This window comes from Microtus oregoni, unplaced genomic scaffold (genome assembly GCF_018167655.1).
Source record: "Microtus oregoni isolate MIOR12 unplaced genomic scaffold, Mior012 000007F_ref0000211, whole genome shotgun sequence".
NCBI classification, from domain to species: Eukaryota; Metazoa; Chordata; class Mammalia; order Rodentia; family Cricetidae; genus Microtus; species Microtus oregoni.
The window spans coordinates 52,073,034-52,089,298 of NW_024543066.1; the positions used below are offsets into that span (position 1 = coordinate 52,073,034).

The 16,265-nt window shown below is 50.0% G+C and overlaps 2 protein-coding genes across 17 annotated transcripts in view; one reads left to right on the plus strand and one right to left on the minus strand.

Annotated features, from left to right (window-relative positions):
• Window positions 1-7,415, plus strand: part of Arhgef11 (Rho guanine nucleotide exchange factor 11) — a 141,339-nt gene extending 133,924 nt beyond the window's left edge. For 10 of the 15 annotated variants that reach the window (XM_041655296.1, XM_041655297.1, XM_041655298.1 and 7 more), the window contains 6 exons: window positions 74-286; window positions 567-917; window positions 1,834-1,962; window positions 2,703-2,947; window positions 3,204-3,387; window positions 6,307-7,415. In XM_041655296.1, the coding sequence (XP_041511230.1) occupies window positions 74-286; window positions 567-917; window positions 1,834-1,962; window positions 2,703-2,947; window positions 3,204-3,387; window positions 6,307-6,365 (1,181 nt within the window). In that variant the 3' untranslated portion in view covers window positions 6,366-7,415. The remainder of the gene's footprint in view (window positions 1-73; window positions 287-566; window positions 918-1,833; window positions 1,963-2,702; window positions 2,948-3,203; window positions 3,388-6,306) is intronic. The other 5 variants (XM_041655300.1, XM_041655301.1, XM_041655302.1 and 2 more) reach the window with 2 other exon arrangements.
• A 149-nt stretch (window positions 7,416-7,564) lies between these two features.
• On the minus strand, window positions 7,565-15,991 carry Lrrc71 (leucine rich repeat containing 71). Of its 2 annotated transcripts, none has more exons than XM_041655311.1 (15): window positions 15,832-15,991; window positions 13,592-13,741; window positions 13,384-13,512; window positions 13,143-13,218; window positions 12,990-13,067; window positions 12,258-12,326; window positions 11,934-12,093; window positions 11,778-11,861; window positions 11,607-11,696; window positions 10,755-10,904; window positions 10,510-10,603; window positions 10,055-10,143; window positions 9,063-9,174; window positions 8,657-8,778; window positions 7,565-8,461 (listed from the first exon to the last, which is right to left on the minus strand). In XM_041655311.1, exons 1-15 carry the CDS (start codon window positions 15,989-15,991, stop codon window positions 8,351-8,353), a joined length of 1,674 nt encoding a protein of 557 aa, XP_041511245.1. In that variant the 3' UTR covers window positions 7,565-8,350. The 2 variants fall into 2 exon arrangements, with proteins under 2 accessions (XP_041511245.1, XP_041511244.1); XM_041655310.1 differs by having other exon boundaries at window positions 9,063-9,177.
• Window positions 15,992-16,265: the final 274 nt, after the last annotated feature.

Below are 16,265 nucleotides of genomic sequence, written 5' to 3' on the forward strand. Positions count from 1 at the left end.
TGGGTCCACAGCTGGACATGGGCTCACCTCATACTTCTACTCTCCCACACCCTAACACACGCATCCAAAACAGGCCCTGGGCCCCAGCAGAGTTTTCAAGAGAAGCAGCTGGTAGCACAAGAAAAGCCTGCGCAGGAGGAGGATGCAGAGGAGCTGAGAGCCCTGCCTCACCCTCCCCCTTCCCTGGATGGAGAAAACAGAGGCATTAGGACAAGGGACCCTGTCCTTCTGGCCCTCGCAGGCCCTCTAGTCATGGAGGGACTTGCTGATGCTGCCCTGGAAGATGGTAAGTGCCTCAAAGACTTTTTCATTGGCCCCTGGAATCCCAGTAACATAGCCCATATGAATTTCACCTTCTACCTACTCAGAGGTTCTTACTTTATGGGAGCTGTATGCAGGAATACCAACTAGTCAGCCAGAAACCCAGCAGCTCCACGCTTAGACTGCAGCAGATTGACCGTGTTAGTGGCAGGAGCAATGATACCCCTCATCTCCCCTGAGCTTTCCCATTACTAAGCTGTGTTCAATCCTTCATCTGGGAGGCCATTCCTCTGTCTTTCCTGCAGTGGAGAACTTGCGGCACCTGATCCTGTGTAGCCTGTTGCCCGGTCACACTGTGAAGACTCAGGCTGCTGGCGAGCCTGAGGATGACCTCACACCCACCCCTTCTGTCATCAGCATCACCTCTCACCCCTGGGACCCAGGATCCCCAGGGCAAGCTCCCACTATAGGTGACAACACCCTGAGGCTAGAGGGAAGCCAGCCAGATGGGGAGGATGTGGCTCTCTGTTCTCTGGCACAGCTGCCACCAAGGACCAGAAATTCTGGCATCTGGGACTCTCCTGAGCTAGATAGAAATCCAGATGAAGAGGTTTCAAGCACAGAACCAGCAGGAAGTTACAAAGTTGTAAGAAAAGGTAAAATATGTTTTTGTGTCCATTGTATTCACACTTTTGCTGGGGTAGAGATGAATATTACAGGGAGACACTTCTTTTCCATCTTTCTCCTGGATCCTGTGTGAGCACTGGCATTGGGACCTGGGGGAAAAGACATGTTGATATGAAGAGCCCTGAAGTCAGACAAGCAAGGCTCAAAGCCCTCATTTGCTAGTTAATGTCTGTGTATCTTAGACAAAATTCAAAGTATATCCTCATTTTCCTTCTATAATAGAGCCAGCACAGATCAACTTCCAAGAAAAGTTTTTTGCTATTCTTCACTGATTATCTAATCTAAAGAAAAAAGTTGGAGTGGAGTAGAAAGAGAGAGAGAGAAAGAGGTCACTTTTCCCAGGAGATTCAGTTTTAGGAAAATGAGGGCAAATACCTGTTATTCCATAAAGTGGCTAAGAACAGAGGAGCTTAAGACAAAGCTGGGAAGACTCTTGAAAATGGGGGTGGTCTGGGAGCAAGTGCATGTGCAGAGTGGTAGAGAGGATGTTCCAAGTTGGGGATACTGTGGGCCGCTCTGTGACACATCCAGCAAGGCCTGAATAGACCAGGAAGGCTCTCCTGAGGGGTGTGGCCAGAATGGTAATACCAAGTCTGGGCCACTGGAGGCTGAGAGGGTTGTTGGACATCAGTCCCTTGTGCCTTGCTGCCCCCTGCTCTGTTGGCCAAAGGCTGCCTCTCCTGGGCTTCTGAGAACTGACCTGCTCCTGCTCTTCCAAGGTGACTTTGTGGAACGTTCTCTTCAGCTCCTGGGACATGGCCATTTATAATCTTGTACTCACTTTGTTCTTTTCTTCCTTTATTCTTGTTATCCCCGACATGTCCACTTCTTTCTCTCTCTCCTTCGTGCTCTCTCTCCCTCCTTCCCCCTTGTCTTATCTCTTAGTCTCTCCTCTCCCTGGTGGTGGTGTCGGTGCAGCCAAGGTGGCGGGCAGCAAAGTTATCCCTGCACTACCAGAGAGTGGCCAGTCAGAATCTGAGCTATCTGAAGTGGAAGGCGGAGCACAGGCTACGGGTAATCAACTTCTTTTTACAGCCAAAGCCAGGCCAGGATGTAGCAGGGGTCCCATGGGCTAGAATTGGGCCTTGGCTGTCAGAGTTCTCTTACCCACAAACATCCTGTGTGCTCCCTGAGCTGTCTGAGATGGTTGGGAAGTAGCACGTGAGCCCAAAGACAGCAAGGAAACCTGTATCTCCAGCTTTGAAAAACCATTCACTGGGAGATGTAGAGGCTCAGTTCAGAGCTTTCAGCCTATGCTCAGGTCTGGAAGAAAGCAAGAAAGTCTGGCCAGTGCCCACACTCCAGTGTATTTAACCTGACATCCTGAGCAACCACTTCCCAATCCTGTCCACTCCTCTAGTACTGTGGTGAAAAAAGGTTTGCATGGCTTTACAGGTTCCTTTGTGTTTCTCCATGGTCAGTTGGTGTTTCTAGGGGATGGTAACATGTAGGGCAGTGTTGGTGTGCATCATTGAAATACTGCTGCCTGCTGCTTTCCAGGGGGCCTCAACCCTCTACCCTTCCTTCCCTCAGCGTAACACCTCCATCTTGCCCCTTCTTCATTCTCATCACTGAGCATCTTCCCCTGGCAGGTGGGGAGCAGTTGCCATCTAAAGGGAAAAGCATGGACCTGTATGCACTAGGTTGTCTTAGAAGCCTCCCTGGCCCGTTCTGTCACAGGGTACTCTAAGGGAGTGGGAGAATGACTTAGACGTGTCTGCTTGACTAATTTCTTTCTCTTGCCATCGGTATAGGGAACTGTTTTTATGTCAGCATGCCATCAGGACCTCTGGACTCCAACACTGAGCCTACCAGGACACCCCTAAGTCCCTCACAGCCTCACAGCCTCCCTACATGGCCAACAGAGCCTCAGCACCAGAGGGGAGGCATTGGGGATCAAATGTGTTCCAGCGGCTCTTCCCCCAGTCTGGTCCTCAGGGATATGGGTGTGATCTTTCATACCATCGAGCAGCTTACCATCAAGCTCCACAGACTCAAGGTAAGGAGCATGACCCAGGACAGTTATATATCTGGATAAACAAATGTTCATGTGTATGGATATACATATCATATTCACACACACATATATATATATACATATATATAAATGTATATGGAATTGAGCCTATGGCTTCATACATGCTAGAAAAACACTCTACCATTAGGCTCCATCCCCAGTTCACCTTCAGCTCACCCTGCCACACCCTCTGAGCCTTAGCCCTGGGACTCAGACGCCCCCCCTACAACTCTTCTAGGACATGGAACTGGCCCACAGAGAGCTTCTCAAGTCCCTTGGAGGAGAGTCGTCTGGGGGGACCACTCCTGTGGGCAGTTTTCACACAGAGGCAGCCAGATGGACAGATCACTCTCTCTCTCCCACAACCAAGGAAGCACTGGCCTCTGACTCCCAAACCAGTCAGGAGTTCGGCCCTGAGGAAGGTGAGTAAAGCCAGTTCCTGCACCGCCACCTTGAGGGAATGCATAACCAAGTGCTCGGGGTGGGCCCATGACTCTTTTCCCTGAGGTGTGACCAACACATTCCCTCAGCTTCAGAAAGGGATCCTTGCCAGGAAACGGGCAGCCAAATTTCTGTGAGTTCAAGGTCAGCCTAGACAGGGCTACATAATGAGAAAAGGGTAGAGCATGTGTCGGAGAACTACTTCTTGCCTTCCACTCATGATCCCCATGCTCCCAGTTTACTCAGGAGATCTTGTCTTTTTTTATTTCCCATGTAGATTAGATCCATGTATGTCTCTCTTAGAGTCCTCTTTGTTGTCTAGGTTCTCTGGGATTGTGAATTTTAGGCTGGTTTTTCTTTGCTTTATGTCTAAAAGACACTTATGAGTGAGTGCATATGATATTTGTCTTTCTTGGTCTGGGTTACCTCACTCAATATGATGTTTTCTAGATCCATCCATTTGCCCACAAATTTCAGGATGTCATTATTTTTTTCTGCTGTGTAGTACTCCATTGTGTAAATGTACCACATTTTCCTTATTCATTTTTCAGTCAAGGGGCATTTAGTTTGTTTCCAGGTTCTGGCTATGACAAACAAAGCCGCTATGAACATAGTTGAGCACATGTCCTTGTGGCATGATTGAGCATCCTTTGGGTTTATACCCAAAAGTGGTATTGCTGGGTCTTGAGGTAGGTTGTTTCCTTATTTTCTGAGAAATCGCCATACTGATATCCAAAGGAGCTGTACCATCTTGCAGTCCCACTAGCAATGCAGGAATGTTTCCTTTACCTAACATCCTCTCCAGCATAAGTTGTCATCAGTGTTTTTTGATCTTGGCCATTCTTAGAGGTGTAAAATGGAATCTCAGAGTTGTTTTTTTTTTTAAATAATAAACACATTTTATTATTTTTAAAGATTTATTTATTATGTATACAACTTTCTGCCTCCATTTATACCCACACGCCAGAGGAGGGCGCCATGGTTGAAGCCACCATGTGGTTGCTGGGAATTGAACTCAGGACCTCTGGAAGAGCAGACAGTGCTCTTAACCACTGAGCCATCTCTCCAGCCCCTCAGAGTTGTTTTGATTTGCATTTTTCTGATGGCCAAGAATGTTGAGCATTTCCTTAAGTGTCTTTCAGCCATTTTAGATTCCTCTGTTGAGAGTTCTCTGTTTAGGTCTGTACTCCATTCTTTTTATTGGGTTATGTGATCTTTTGGTGTCCAGTTTCTTGAATTCTGTGTATATTTTGGAGATCAGCCCTCTGTATGATGTGGGGTTGGTGAAGATCTTCTCCCATTTTGTTTTTTGGTTTTTTTTTTTAAATATTTATTATTATACAATGTTCTGTCTGTGTGTATGCCTGAAGGCCAGAAGAGGACACCAGACCTCTTTTACAGATGGTTGTGAGCCACCATGTGGTTGCTGGGAATTGAACTCAGGACCTTTGGAAGAGCAGGCAATGCTCTTAACCGCTGAGCCATCTCTCCAGCCCCCTCTTCTCCCATTTTGTAGGCTACCATTTTGGTCTTGTTGACCGTGTCATTTGCTTTACAGAAGCTTCTCGGTTTCAAGAGGTCCCATTTATTCTCTCAGTGTCTGTGCTACTGGGGTTATATTTAGGAAGTGGTTCTCTGTGCCAATGCATTCAAGTGTATTTCCTACTTTCTGGTCTATGAGGTTCGGTGTGGTTGGTTTTATGTTGAAGTCTTTGATCCATTTGGACTTGAGTTTTGTGCATGGTGATAGATATGGGTCTATTTTCATTCTTCTACATGTTGATGTCCAGTTATGCCAGCACCATTTGTTGAATATGCTTTCTTTTTTCCATTTGATATTTTTCGCTTCTTTGTCAAAAATCAGATGTTCGTAGGTATTGTGGATTGATATCTGGGTTTTCAGTTTGGTTCCATTGGACCTCCTGTCCTTTTTGGTTTTTGTTTGTTTTTGTCTTTTTCGAGACAGGGTTTCTCTGTAGCTTTGAAGCCTGACCTGGAACTAGCTCTTGCAGACCAGGCTGGCCTCGAACTCACAGAGATCCGCCTGCCTCTGCCTCCCAAGTGCTGGGATTAAAGGCATGTGCCACCACTTCTGTCTGTTCTTATGCCAATACCAGGCTGTTTTCAGTAGTAGAGTTTGAAGTCAGGAATTGTGATGCCTCCAGAAGTACAGAGCCCTCTTTCTAAAATCCTTTGTGTGTATGGATGCTTTGTCTGCATGTAAATCTGTATACCACATACATGCAATGCCTGAGGAGGCCATAGGCAACTTTTATACTGTGAAATTAGAGTTACAGATGGTTATGAGCTGCCATATATAGGTGATGGGAACTGAACCTGGGTCCTCTGGAAGAGTTCTTCCATTCTAAGAGCAAGTGTTCTTAGCTGCTGAGTCACGTCTCCAGCCCCCAGAACCCTCTTTTTATGTTGAGGAGGTCGTGTACCAGGAGGGCCAGATTTTACCTCTGCTGCAGGTTCTTAGTGGCTCAAACCCGAATTTCGAGGAAAGGCCACTGCTATGGCTTGACTCAAAGTTAAAACACTTACCTGTCTTGGTTTTGGAGGCCAGACAGAAGTGAGGTACTCATAGACCTGCTGAAGTCCCACAAGAAACAAGGGTTGGACTGACAAGATGGCTGTGTTTAAAGGCATTTGTACCAAACTTGACCATCTGAGTTCAATCCCCAAGACTCACACAGTGGAAGGAGAACTGACTCCTGCAAAGCTGATTCCACACACATTCCATACGCACCAGCAAAATTATTTTAATAAAAATAAAGGAGAGTTTTTGGAGAAGAAAGCTTTGTCACCAACAGCTGGTGCTGAAGAGTTAAGCCTGGGACTTGAAACAGAACATTGCAAACCTAGCCAGCTTCTCAACCCTCACCCTCCTCCCACAGGCTCCGACAACCCCCTGGAAGACAGTGCCACAGACACAGCTGCATCACCAGGACCATAGCCATCCAGACAACCAGAGCCTCAGCTTCTCCATTCTACCAGAGTCTGGCCTGAGCCAGAGCACAACACTAGGAGACCCAAGCCTCCACTTGACAGATGCCAGAGGCCCAAGGAGAGACCTGCATGTTGATTGATCTGTTCACATTGGACAGAGTCCAGTTTCAATGTCTCTTCCTATTGGCCAAATCTCCATGGCTTTCATCTCCTGAGCATGCTGATCACAGCAGTAGGCCTCCTGCAGTGGTCTACCCCACATAGCTACATAGCATATGTGGAGTGTCCTGGGTGCACAGTACCCTCAGGTGTACAAGTCAAAGGAGAAGGCTTATGTGTAAATGCACTTTTTTCCTCCCCTTCTTCCTAGGCCCGAGACAGCTGGGTGCCTGGCTCTCCTCTGTCCCTTTAGTGCCCTATAAATATGTCTATTGTATGTGCATTTTTTTGCCATTGTAAATAACTTCGCCTTTTTTCTGTCCCTGGCATGCCCAACCCATCAGAGACCAGTAAGATGAGAGCCAGTCAGCAGCCCAGCTCAGGGCAGTGATTGCCTGTGTTCCAGCCAGGGAGGTCTCCCTTGTCTCCCGGACTCCAGGCTATTCAGGAGACGAGCCTGTGGGGAGCATAGCAGCCCAGCTCAGGGCGGTGATTGCCTGTGTTCCAGCCAGGGAGGTCTCCCTGGTCTCCCGGACTCCAGGCTGTTCAGGAGACGAGCCTGTGGGGAGCATCTTGCCTCACTCATGCTCACCCCATCCCTATTTGCCCCATAGAAACAAATACAGCAGGTACGTTAAGGAGCTCAAAACAGACCCTAAGAAAGCAGAGTCTGAGTTAATTCAGGACCCTTCCCCGGGGGCCACAGCAACACTGGCTCATTGCCGTGCCCTCACTCCACTCCCACTGATGAACATACACACTGTGCTAGGTGTATATATACATATATATAAATATATATAATATATAAAATATAGATATGGAAATGACTGTTTTGCTGTTAAAATAATGTATACTCTTATTTTCTTCCTTTCATGGTTAAGTTTTTTTAAAGAAAAGTTAAATATTCTTCCATTGTGGCTGTATGATTCTTAGACTGATACAGGGCATGTTGGTTGTGACTGGTCATGAATGGGTAGAGGGAGCCAGAAAAGCCCCGCCACACCATCCCACACCAGGTCTTGTCACCTCTCCCAAAGTTTTGGGGGTGTATCTTCTCAAAAGAGGTTAGACCAGTAACCTTGTGGTTACTTCACCCAAAGGAACAGGATCTCATAACCTGCCCTCAGCTGCACAGCGTGAAGAGGACAGTCCTCACTGCCCTCATCCCTCTCCTTCCCATACATCCCATACAACAGCCATAGCTGTTGATCAAGTAGGGCTGAAGACAGGGGACCTGGCAGATGTAACTGGAGAAGCCACCATGGATGATCAGTCTGGGACTCAGAGCAATGGAGAGAGATGTCCCTGGAGCCACTCAGCAGCCAGTGCAGAGGGCCAAGAGATGAAAGAGGTTGGAGAGTCCCTGTAGGTTAGCATGGGCTCTCCAGAATTTAGAGGCAGCCTGGCAGTCCCAGATCTGGATGTCCATGATTTCAGGTTGCTCACCTGCCATGTCTAATGTTTGGCCTTTGCTATGCAAATATGACTACAGTACCCTCTCCAGAGTGCATTTGTCTCACAAGCCAGGCAAACACATGGGTTGGAGATAAGCAGCAAGGATGCTGGGGGATGGATCCTAGTTCCATCATCAGCTGTGTGCATGCTGGCAGAGAGGGGCTGGGGGATGCTGCTGGAGCACTCGGGAGGTGGAGCCAGGAGCTCAGTTCATCCCCCCAACAGATACCGTGTGATTCAGGCCACCACTCTGCCATGTCTAACCAGGCAATATGAACAGACTCAGGAGCCCAAATGTTCCCAACAGTTCTGAAGTGATTTTCAAAGAATAGCACAGCAATAGGCTGATACTGGTCCAAGGTGTCTCCCATGGAAAGCCTAGGTAGCTGTGGCCTCCTCCTCCCTGACCTTGGCCTTCACAGGGTCCCTTGGCAGCATCAGTTCCTGAATCATGGTGTATGTTGGACACTGTGGGTCAAAGCAGTTTTTCTGAAAGAAAAAAAAAAAAGGAACATTAGAAGGAATGAAGATTTGTTTTCAGGAGAAACAATGCCCTTTACAGTGTTAGGACTGGTGAGCATGGTAGGACAGTCATGCCGTTGATGACAACAGAAAACAAAGGTTGCTGCATTGAAACAAAGAATCAGGACAATGAAACCTTCTGTAAATGTGCCAGGAACTCACCGCCAGGGATAGCCACAGCAACCCCAAGGGACCCTTGGATGAACTCTTGGGCTTGGAGACCTGAACCTGGTATTGCACGGCAGTAAGGAAACCTTCCAGCCCCACTTCTGTAATTCGGTTTCCTGAGAGGAGAAACAGACAGTGGTACCTGGTATCACACCTGGCAGCCTGACTCCCCATCCCCAAGTTCACTAGGCAGGACTGGCTTTTTAACTAGCCCTCTACCCCAATTCTTTCTACTTCACACCTTCCTCCCCACCTAGCTATCTTACTCAAGCCCTCCCTGACCTAGCACTTCCTCTCAACTCCAGCTCAAATACACCCCAAAGAGCTTTGGTGGCACCCCTTAGCAAAATGGAGCCTGGGTAGTCCCGCGGTAAGGATAGGTAAAGGCTTGCAAACATACGGAGGAGGTTGAGGTGCAAAAGGACCTTGTTCCCAGGCATGAAAACTTTCCCATCTCGGTGCTCCACAGGCTCCAGGAGAGGGTTGACCATCTCTGTAGCTTCGACAACCAGCTGCTAAAGCAGAATACTAATTGCAGCAGAGGAGAGGGGAGCTGGTCAACAGGTCATTCATTCATTCATTCAACATACAGGTTTTGAGTGCTGGTTATAATTCAGGATGTATCCTAGGTGCTGGAGAAACAAAGATAAATAAGCCATACCCTCAAAAAATTCCTTGGTGTGGGGAACCAGAGGATTAAACAGGAATGTAGTGTGGCTGGGCCCTTAAGAGCAGAGACCTTAAAAGAGGCAACCTGGGAGTGAAATTTGAATGTGTACAGACATTCAAAGGAAGACGGGGGCTGGGGCCCTGGAGCCCCGAGTTCACGAGGGACTGAGGTTTTAATAAGCATTTGGGAAGCTGATGGTCCTGATGAGAAGGGACAGTTTGCCCAATGCAAAGACTGTCATGTGGGAAATAAAAAGCCATCCTCCGCTAGAAGTTGTCTTGGATGCCAGAAGGCTTTCCCTTCCAGGAGTATGTGACAGGAGAGAGAATAGAGAGGACAAGATGGAGGACTTGGAGGAACTGGGAGCCAGGAAGTAGATGGCCCAAAGAAGGCTTCCTAAGGATGATTGATCCTGCATGGGGCAGTGTGTTGACAAAGTGTCTTAGCACCTGTGGGGCAAAAGCACCCTTTGTTCCTGTGCAGTGTTGGAGGGGCAGGTGATGAGCTGAAGACCTTAGAGAACAGAGCTTCAGGTGTACAGCAGATCCAAACTGGGGATCCTCCTAGACAAGGAGGTAAAGGGGCCTGACTGCCGCATGGGAAGGGAAATGGGGAGTTGTGTCATCTCCACAGAAAGTGCAGGTCAGATAGGATTCCATGTGGGCTGGAGAGAGCTTACAGAGACCACTGCCAAAGCAGTGAAGACCGCGGACGGCACGAACCTCGGACTCCAGGAGGATGCTGCGCTTCTCTTTGCTCCCCGTCTTGGGCCCTTTTCCCTTGCTCATCTTCTGCTCGGGGATGGTGACCTCTGGGACCAGAAGAGGAGCCAGAATGCACAGAGCAGACCCCCCTGACACCACCCAAACTCCCCTGAGAAAGGGTCTTGGTAAGGCGGAGTCCTCAAACTCTGAGACTTGGGTGAGGAAAACCTGTAGTGAGCTCCCCTCTAGCTGGACAGCCACAGGTCTAGTCCTGAGAGGTAAGGTAGTGGGTCACAGTGTCGAGGCCAAGTGGAGTCACTCTTCATTTCAAGGTGAGGAATAAATAAGGCCCAAGGAGAGACGTGACAGAACTGTTCCTGGCAGACATAGCCATGCCAAAGCCAGCTCCTGCATGCTCTCTAAGGCTCTTCTTCCCACAGGGAAGATCCCCAGAGAAATGTGCTCACACTTACTCCCCTTGCCTGCCTTTGTGGCATCTTCTTTCTTAGGGGTTCCTTGTGTGGGTGACTGCCCAGAGCCCGACTTCTCCTCCTTCTTTACAACTTCCTGTGAAGGGTGTAAGAAAAATGTATGCCCTGCCTCCCAGAGGGAGAGAGTAGGAAGGTTGAGCCTCAGAGACTTGCCTGCCCTCTACACCATAGAAGCTCCTCCCCTGCCTATTCAAGGCCCAAGGTTCCCTTTCACCCAGCACACCTACCCCTGACTTCTCCTTTTTCTTGCCCAGGCCCTTAGGTGTTTTCACTGTCTGCATCTTTTCTGGCTTCTCCGCCAAAGCAACACTGCTGATCCCCATCATCTGAGACTTCTCACGCTCCGTTTTGGAATCCCCGTGTCGGGAGGAGGAAGGCTGCACTCAAAATTGGGAGGGTACAGAGGAAAGAAATAGGTTCTTGTCCTTCCCCACTTCCCTGCCTGGCCATTGGTCTGGGACAAAGTTGCTGTTGGCAAGGAGCCAGAACGGGTGAGCTTAGGCTGGAGGCTCAGGTTTCCATCACAGGAGGGAAATAGCTCACTTTGAATTGTTTTATTGATGATGAGGAGGATGGTTTGTTGCAGTGGTAGGGATCAAACCGAGCACCTGTGTGTGGCAGGCAAGAACTTTATGTACTGTACAGTACCTCCAGATCTTGGCTAAAGTCAGGGTCTCCCTCTGTGGCTCTGGCTGTCCTTGAACTCATCTTTCATCTGCCTCCTAACTGACAAGGTTTGCATTGTGCCCAGCCAGCAGCTTTTGTTGAGCTAAGTTCTAGGCAGTATTTCAAATGCTTTACAGTAACTCATTTAATCATTTCAACTCTGTGAAGAAAGTAAGTTACCTGCTTAGTTGAGGCAGTGACAATGTGGAGAGGATTTCAAGCCCAGGTGATCTGATGGTATCTTTTCTCTTAACTACACTCTTAACGGCCAGAGTGGCAGTGTAGTTACAGCACCAAGTTGGGTTTGACAGAGACTGGGTCTCCAGAATCCGGAAAGGCAAGAGGCTGAAGGGAATTTGAGTCATGGGCAGTGGGCAGAAAAGCAGCCTTCCTAGGACCAGGCAGCTCCTCACCGATCGTGACCGCTCCTGGGATCCTTTCTCCAGCAGCAGACGCCTCCTCTCCACCACCTCCCTGTGGGTCAGCTCAAAGGGGCGCAGGACCTGAGGCAAGTCCAGCTCCCTGCATCAGACACCTGCATCAGATTCCCCGCCCCCTGCCCTGCCAAGCATGCAAAAACCCACCTCGGCCAGCTTCAGTGCTCCCTTGTCTTGAATACGGTTGTGCGCCAGGGACAACCAGAGGAGAGAGCGATTCAGCCTCAGGCCCTGGAGAACAGAGAGTCCTGTAAGCCAAGGGCAAGTCAGCGTCCCCAGTCCATCTTGCCCAACAGTACACACATCTGCAATGTAGCCTGCGCCCTCGTCTCCAATGTGGTTGAATCCCAGGTTCAGTGAAACAAGGGTCCTGTTGCTGTTGTGCAGTGTGGACAGTGCCTGGCCTAGGAGCTGCGCCCCATGGTCATCGATGTTGTTGTTCCTCAGAGACAAGTGAGCGATCCTGGGACAGGGACAGGGAGAACCAGTGTTCTGGGGCTTGGTTCTGTCTGATCTATAGGTGGAGGGGCAGGAATTAAAGGCGCCTGGAGACGGAAAGGTGAGGACTGAAGATAACTTCAAATGGGGGATAGGCCAAGAAAGGAAAGTGAAGTCAGTGAGTCTCACGTGCTGTCCAGTCCCATGAGCTTGTAATAGGACTGCTCCGGCAGTGGGTTCCCTTCCAGAGATACCTTCCTGAGAGTGAGAGGGATCCGAGGAATCAGCAGGGAGGCCATGCAAGGGGGAGGGGAACAGTGCAAGTCTGGTTCTTTGAGAGCATCTAGAAAACAGTCTAAGGAGATCCCCCAATGACTAAAATATTCCGAAAGTATGACCATGTGAGGGCTCTGCTCTCAGCACATCTATCTGATTCGCAGGATGAAAGCCCACATGGATAGCACTGAGGGGTATTTGTGAAGTGAGGATGTTAACTCTAGGGCCCTGTAGGAACCTGGAAAGGGGCAGACAGCTAAGCAACAAACTAAATTGTAGGCTATCTTAAACCTGGCTCTGCCTTCTACCCATCCACCCTGTGATTCCTAGAAGGCTAACTTAGCACACAGCCTCATGAGGAAGTGCATGAGCTACTCCTCCACATCCACACCCCCATATATGCAAAGCAGCATCTGTTCCTGGCTCTTCTTCCTCGCTGTACTGAGTCATGGAGATGATCTCTAAGAAGGGTGGGGTTCATGGGGAGGATGGGACCTCAAGGGGCTCTGTGGATGCCATGTAGACTAAAATAGTGGTCTCAGGTGGGAATCCCTTCCAACAGACTTGCTGACTCTGTAGGTATCCACTTCCCCCTCACCCACCCCAGGCAGGCCCCTTAGGCACTGGGGCCTGACCGCAACTGACCTGAGTGTGGAGGAACAGAGAGGCAAAAGGGCGATGAACGTGGCCAGGGTCTTATCCGTCAGCCCCACCTTCCACAAGCTGGTGTTGGAAACAGAAACAGCTGGACTCCACCCTCCCAGCCGCCAGAGGCTGACCTCCCACAGCGCCACTCACTTGATGGCTTGCAGCTGGCTGAGGGAGGGTAGACATTTGGAGAGGATACCCAGAATCCGATCCTCAACTTTCCAACCTGAAGAAAGGCCAAACGTATCTCAGGCCTGGGAGGGGCTTGTTGTGAACTGTTGTGAGCCAGGGGGGGGGGGGGGGGGGGGTGGAGCTGGAGAGGAGTGGCAGAGGCGGAGCCAGTGGAGCGGGGAGCTGGAGAGGAGTGGCAGAGGCAGCCGGCTGCACTCACCTCGGATGTAGATCTCTTTCACTGCCTTGCTGTCCTCTGGCTCCATCTCCACCTGAATGGTGGGCCGAAAGAACACGTATTTGCTCTCCAGGCTGTTCTGGCTGCAGGATGCCGACAGCCGCTGGTCGTCTAGAAAACGGTGCAGTATAAGGGCACCGCAGCTGCAGCGTGCCCCGCCAGTGAGTGAGCTGGGTGGGCTGTGGCTCACCTTGGGTGGGTTTTTCTGACATGGAGGCAGAAGGGACAAAGTTCTGATGGGGCCGTGGCCGGGTGACGACTTTGGGAAAGTCCGTGTAGCCTGACCGTGCGCAGAGCTCTGCGAAGTCTGTCTCCAGGATCCCTGAGCACTGGTATTCCTCTGCGGGGTGGCAGCAGAGTGAGCCCCGCATTCAGCGTGGGAACCTCCACACTCACAGTGACTCCAAGGTGGAAGCTACCTTGCTAAGACCTATGCTGAAAACACTGGAGGAAAGCAAGAGCTCACAGAGGGGGACAAGGCCTGCCCAGCAGAGCTGCTGACCTGTTAACACTTTTTTATATAGTATTGCTAGTCAGTCTCCTAGAGTTTCTAAGTATTGAAAATCCTCATTGCCTTGATAAGTTCCGTTCCTTCAGTCTTGCCCACCGCCTACCATCTTGAGGCTCTGCAAACTTGGTGTCTGGCAACCCCAAGAGACCCTTGCTCTTCTCAGTTCTCTGCGTGGTAGCCCAGGCTCCTCCAAACCAATAACCCACAGCAGCACCCAGGCCACCAGCAGAGGACTGTGTCCCAGCTTACCCAGAGCCTGCATGACACACCAAGCTCTTTGAGGCAAAGGTGAGGGGAGCTTTACTCCCGTGCCCAGCTATCATAGGAAATGCTCAGCCACTTAGCCTTGTTTACCGAGTTACGGGGGGAGTTGGGTGGCCCCTGCACAGCCCTGTGCATGCTCAGGCTGCCTCTCTTCTATTAGATATGCCCCTCGTCCTTTTTGGCATCACTCACCTCTCAAGAGTGAGTCCCTCAAACTTTACCATCCATAGGAATCACCTGAGAAGCGTGAAAGCACCCTCCTGGCTGCCCTGGGCTCTCACAGTTTTGTTCCCAATGTGTAGTGTTTCAAAGGAACTTAATCTGTCCTCCTCCACTCCCCCACCAATGCTAAAATGGCTCCACTTCCGAGTTTGAGAAATGGGCCATCAGATGGAATTTCCTCTAAATCTACACACATATCAGGCATCTCTACCTCATGTGAGACTCATGTCTGCCCCTGCCAGGCAACCGTAAACCTCTGTGCCCTCCATATTGCCCTTGCCCAGGGTCCCTGTATGCTTGTCACTCGAGTTCTCCCCTGTATCTGCCAAAGCTGCTTGGGCTTTCCTTGTCCCTCTTCAGGCAGACTTCTGATCCGTCTCAGGGAGTCTCAGGGTTGAACATCCCAACACCATAGCCACCCTTCATTACCGCTGTGGATCCTCACTCTTGAAGGTCCACCTCGCATGCTCCTCCTTCCTGCTTTCTTCCCATAAATCCCATCTCAACCAAGCTAGCATCTCAGACTAGGAACCTGGTACTCGGTTGTGTTGGGCCCCTCACTTCTACCTCCCAGGAGCCTGACCCACCCCCTTGCACCTCCACGCCCTTGCCAGCTATCACTGTCCCTGGACTAAGCTCCTTGTCACAGCTCACCGTACTACTGCCCTCCTCTCCTCTCCCTTGCTTTGTATACAGCCCAGGTTTTATCAGGAACCCAAGTGCCTGCTGCCTCAGCATTCCAAGTGCTGTGGTTACAAGTGTGCACCATTTATGCCCAGGGAATTCAGTGCTATCTTGTCCTCTCTATGGAAGATGCTTTTTCTCCAGTTCATAATCTGCCTGTCCTGGCCACTAGCATGGACATGGAGATAGCACCTGGCAAAGGGTGGACCCTTGGAATCTTTTCCCAGGTTGTTTTATCTCCATTTCAGGGATAGCAGGGTCCTGACCCTCTTTGCTAACAAAAGCATCAAATGTGTATCAAGACACCTGACAATTTTCTCTTTGCACTTAATTGGTGAAAATTAGATTCTGTCACTTTCTACAAGAAAAGCCATGGTCCTGTTCATCTAACTTTAATACTTTTCTTTAAATATGCCAAAGCAGAACTGTGTCCATGGCCACATTGGCTAAATGAGTATCTATAGCTCTGCTCAAGAGCCCCTCCTACAATGTCATGGGGTCTTCCCACCCCGCCCTAGTCTTCTTTGGCATATCTTATCACATCTAATGAGGTATGTCAGCATCCCCAGGAAATATGTATTCTTTAAGGCCAACTCCTGAGGAGACCACCTTTAGTCTCAGCAGAGATAAAATTCTGAGTTCTGGACCAGCCTCGTCTATATAGCACCTTCCAGACCAGATTTAATTTAATAACAATAATAAAGCAAAGTTCTGGGCTGATCAACCCAGCCTCAGCCCTGCCAGCATACCGGGATTTTTTGGCTCCTCCTCACCCACTGGAGGCAGGGCAGTTGCTGGCTTCTCCTTAGCAGCCCGCTCCCCCTTCTTGGTTATGGCACCGGATGACTTTTGGGCCCCGGGACGTGGTGTCCTAGGTGAGGTCCCCGTAGCACTCGGCTCATTTGACATTCTGGTGGTTCTGGACTCCTTGAGTGAGAGGCAAGATGAGGCAGGACTCTGTGGGCCTCGCCCTGAGGATCGCCACTCACCAGACCCAGTTGGCCAGCAACTGCAGGATCTGCGCGAGTCTCTCTCCAAGACAACGAGTCTGGGTGGGTGGGGCTGTGGCCAGAGCAACGGGCAAAGACTGCGCGAGGCAGACAGACAGATGCCTGATTGCCCTGGGCCGGAGCGAGTGGGCGTGGTTTGGTACTGCTGGGCTCAGGCAGCACAGGATCCGCTT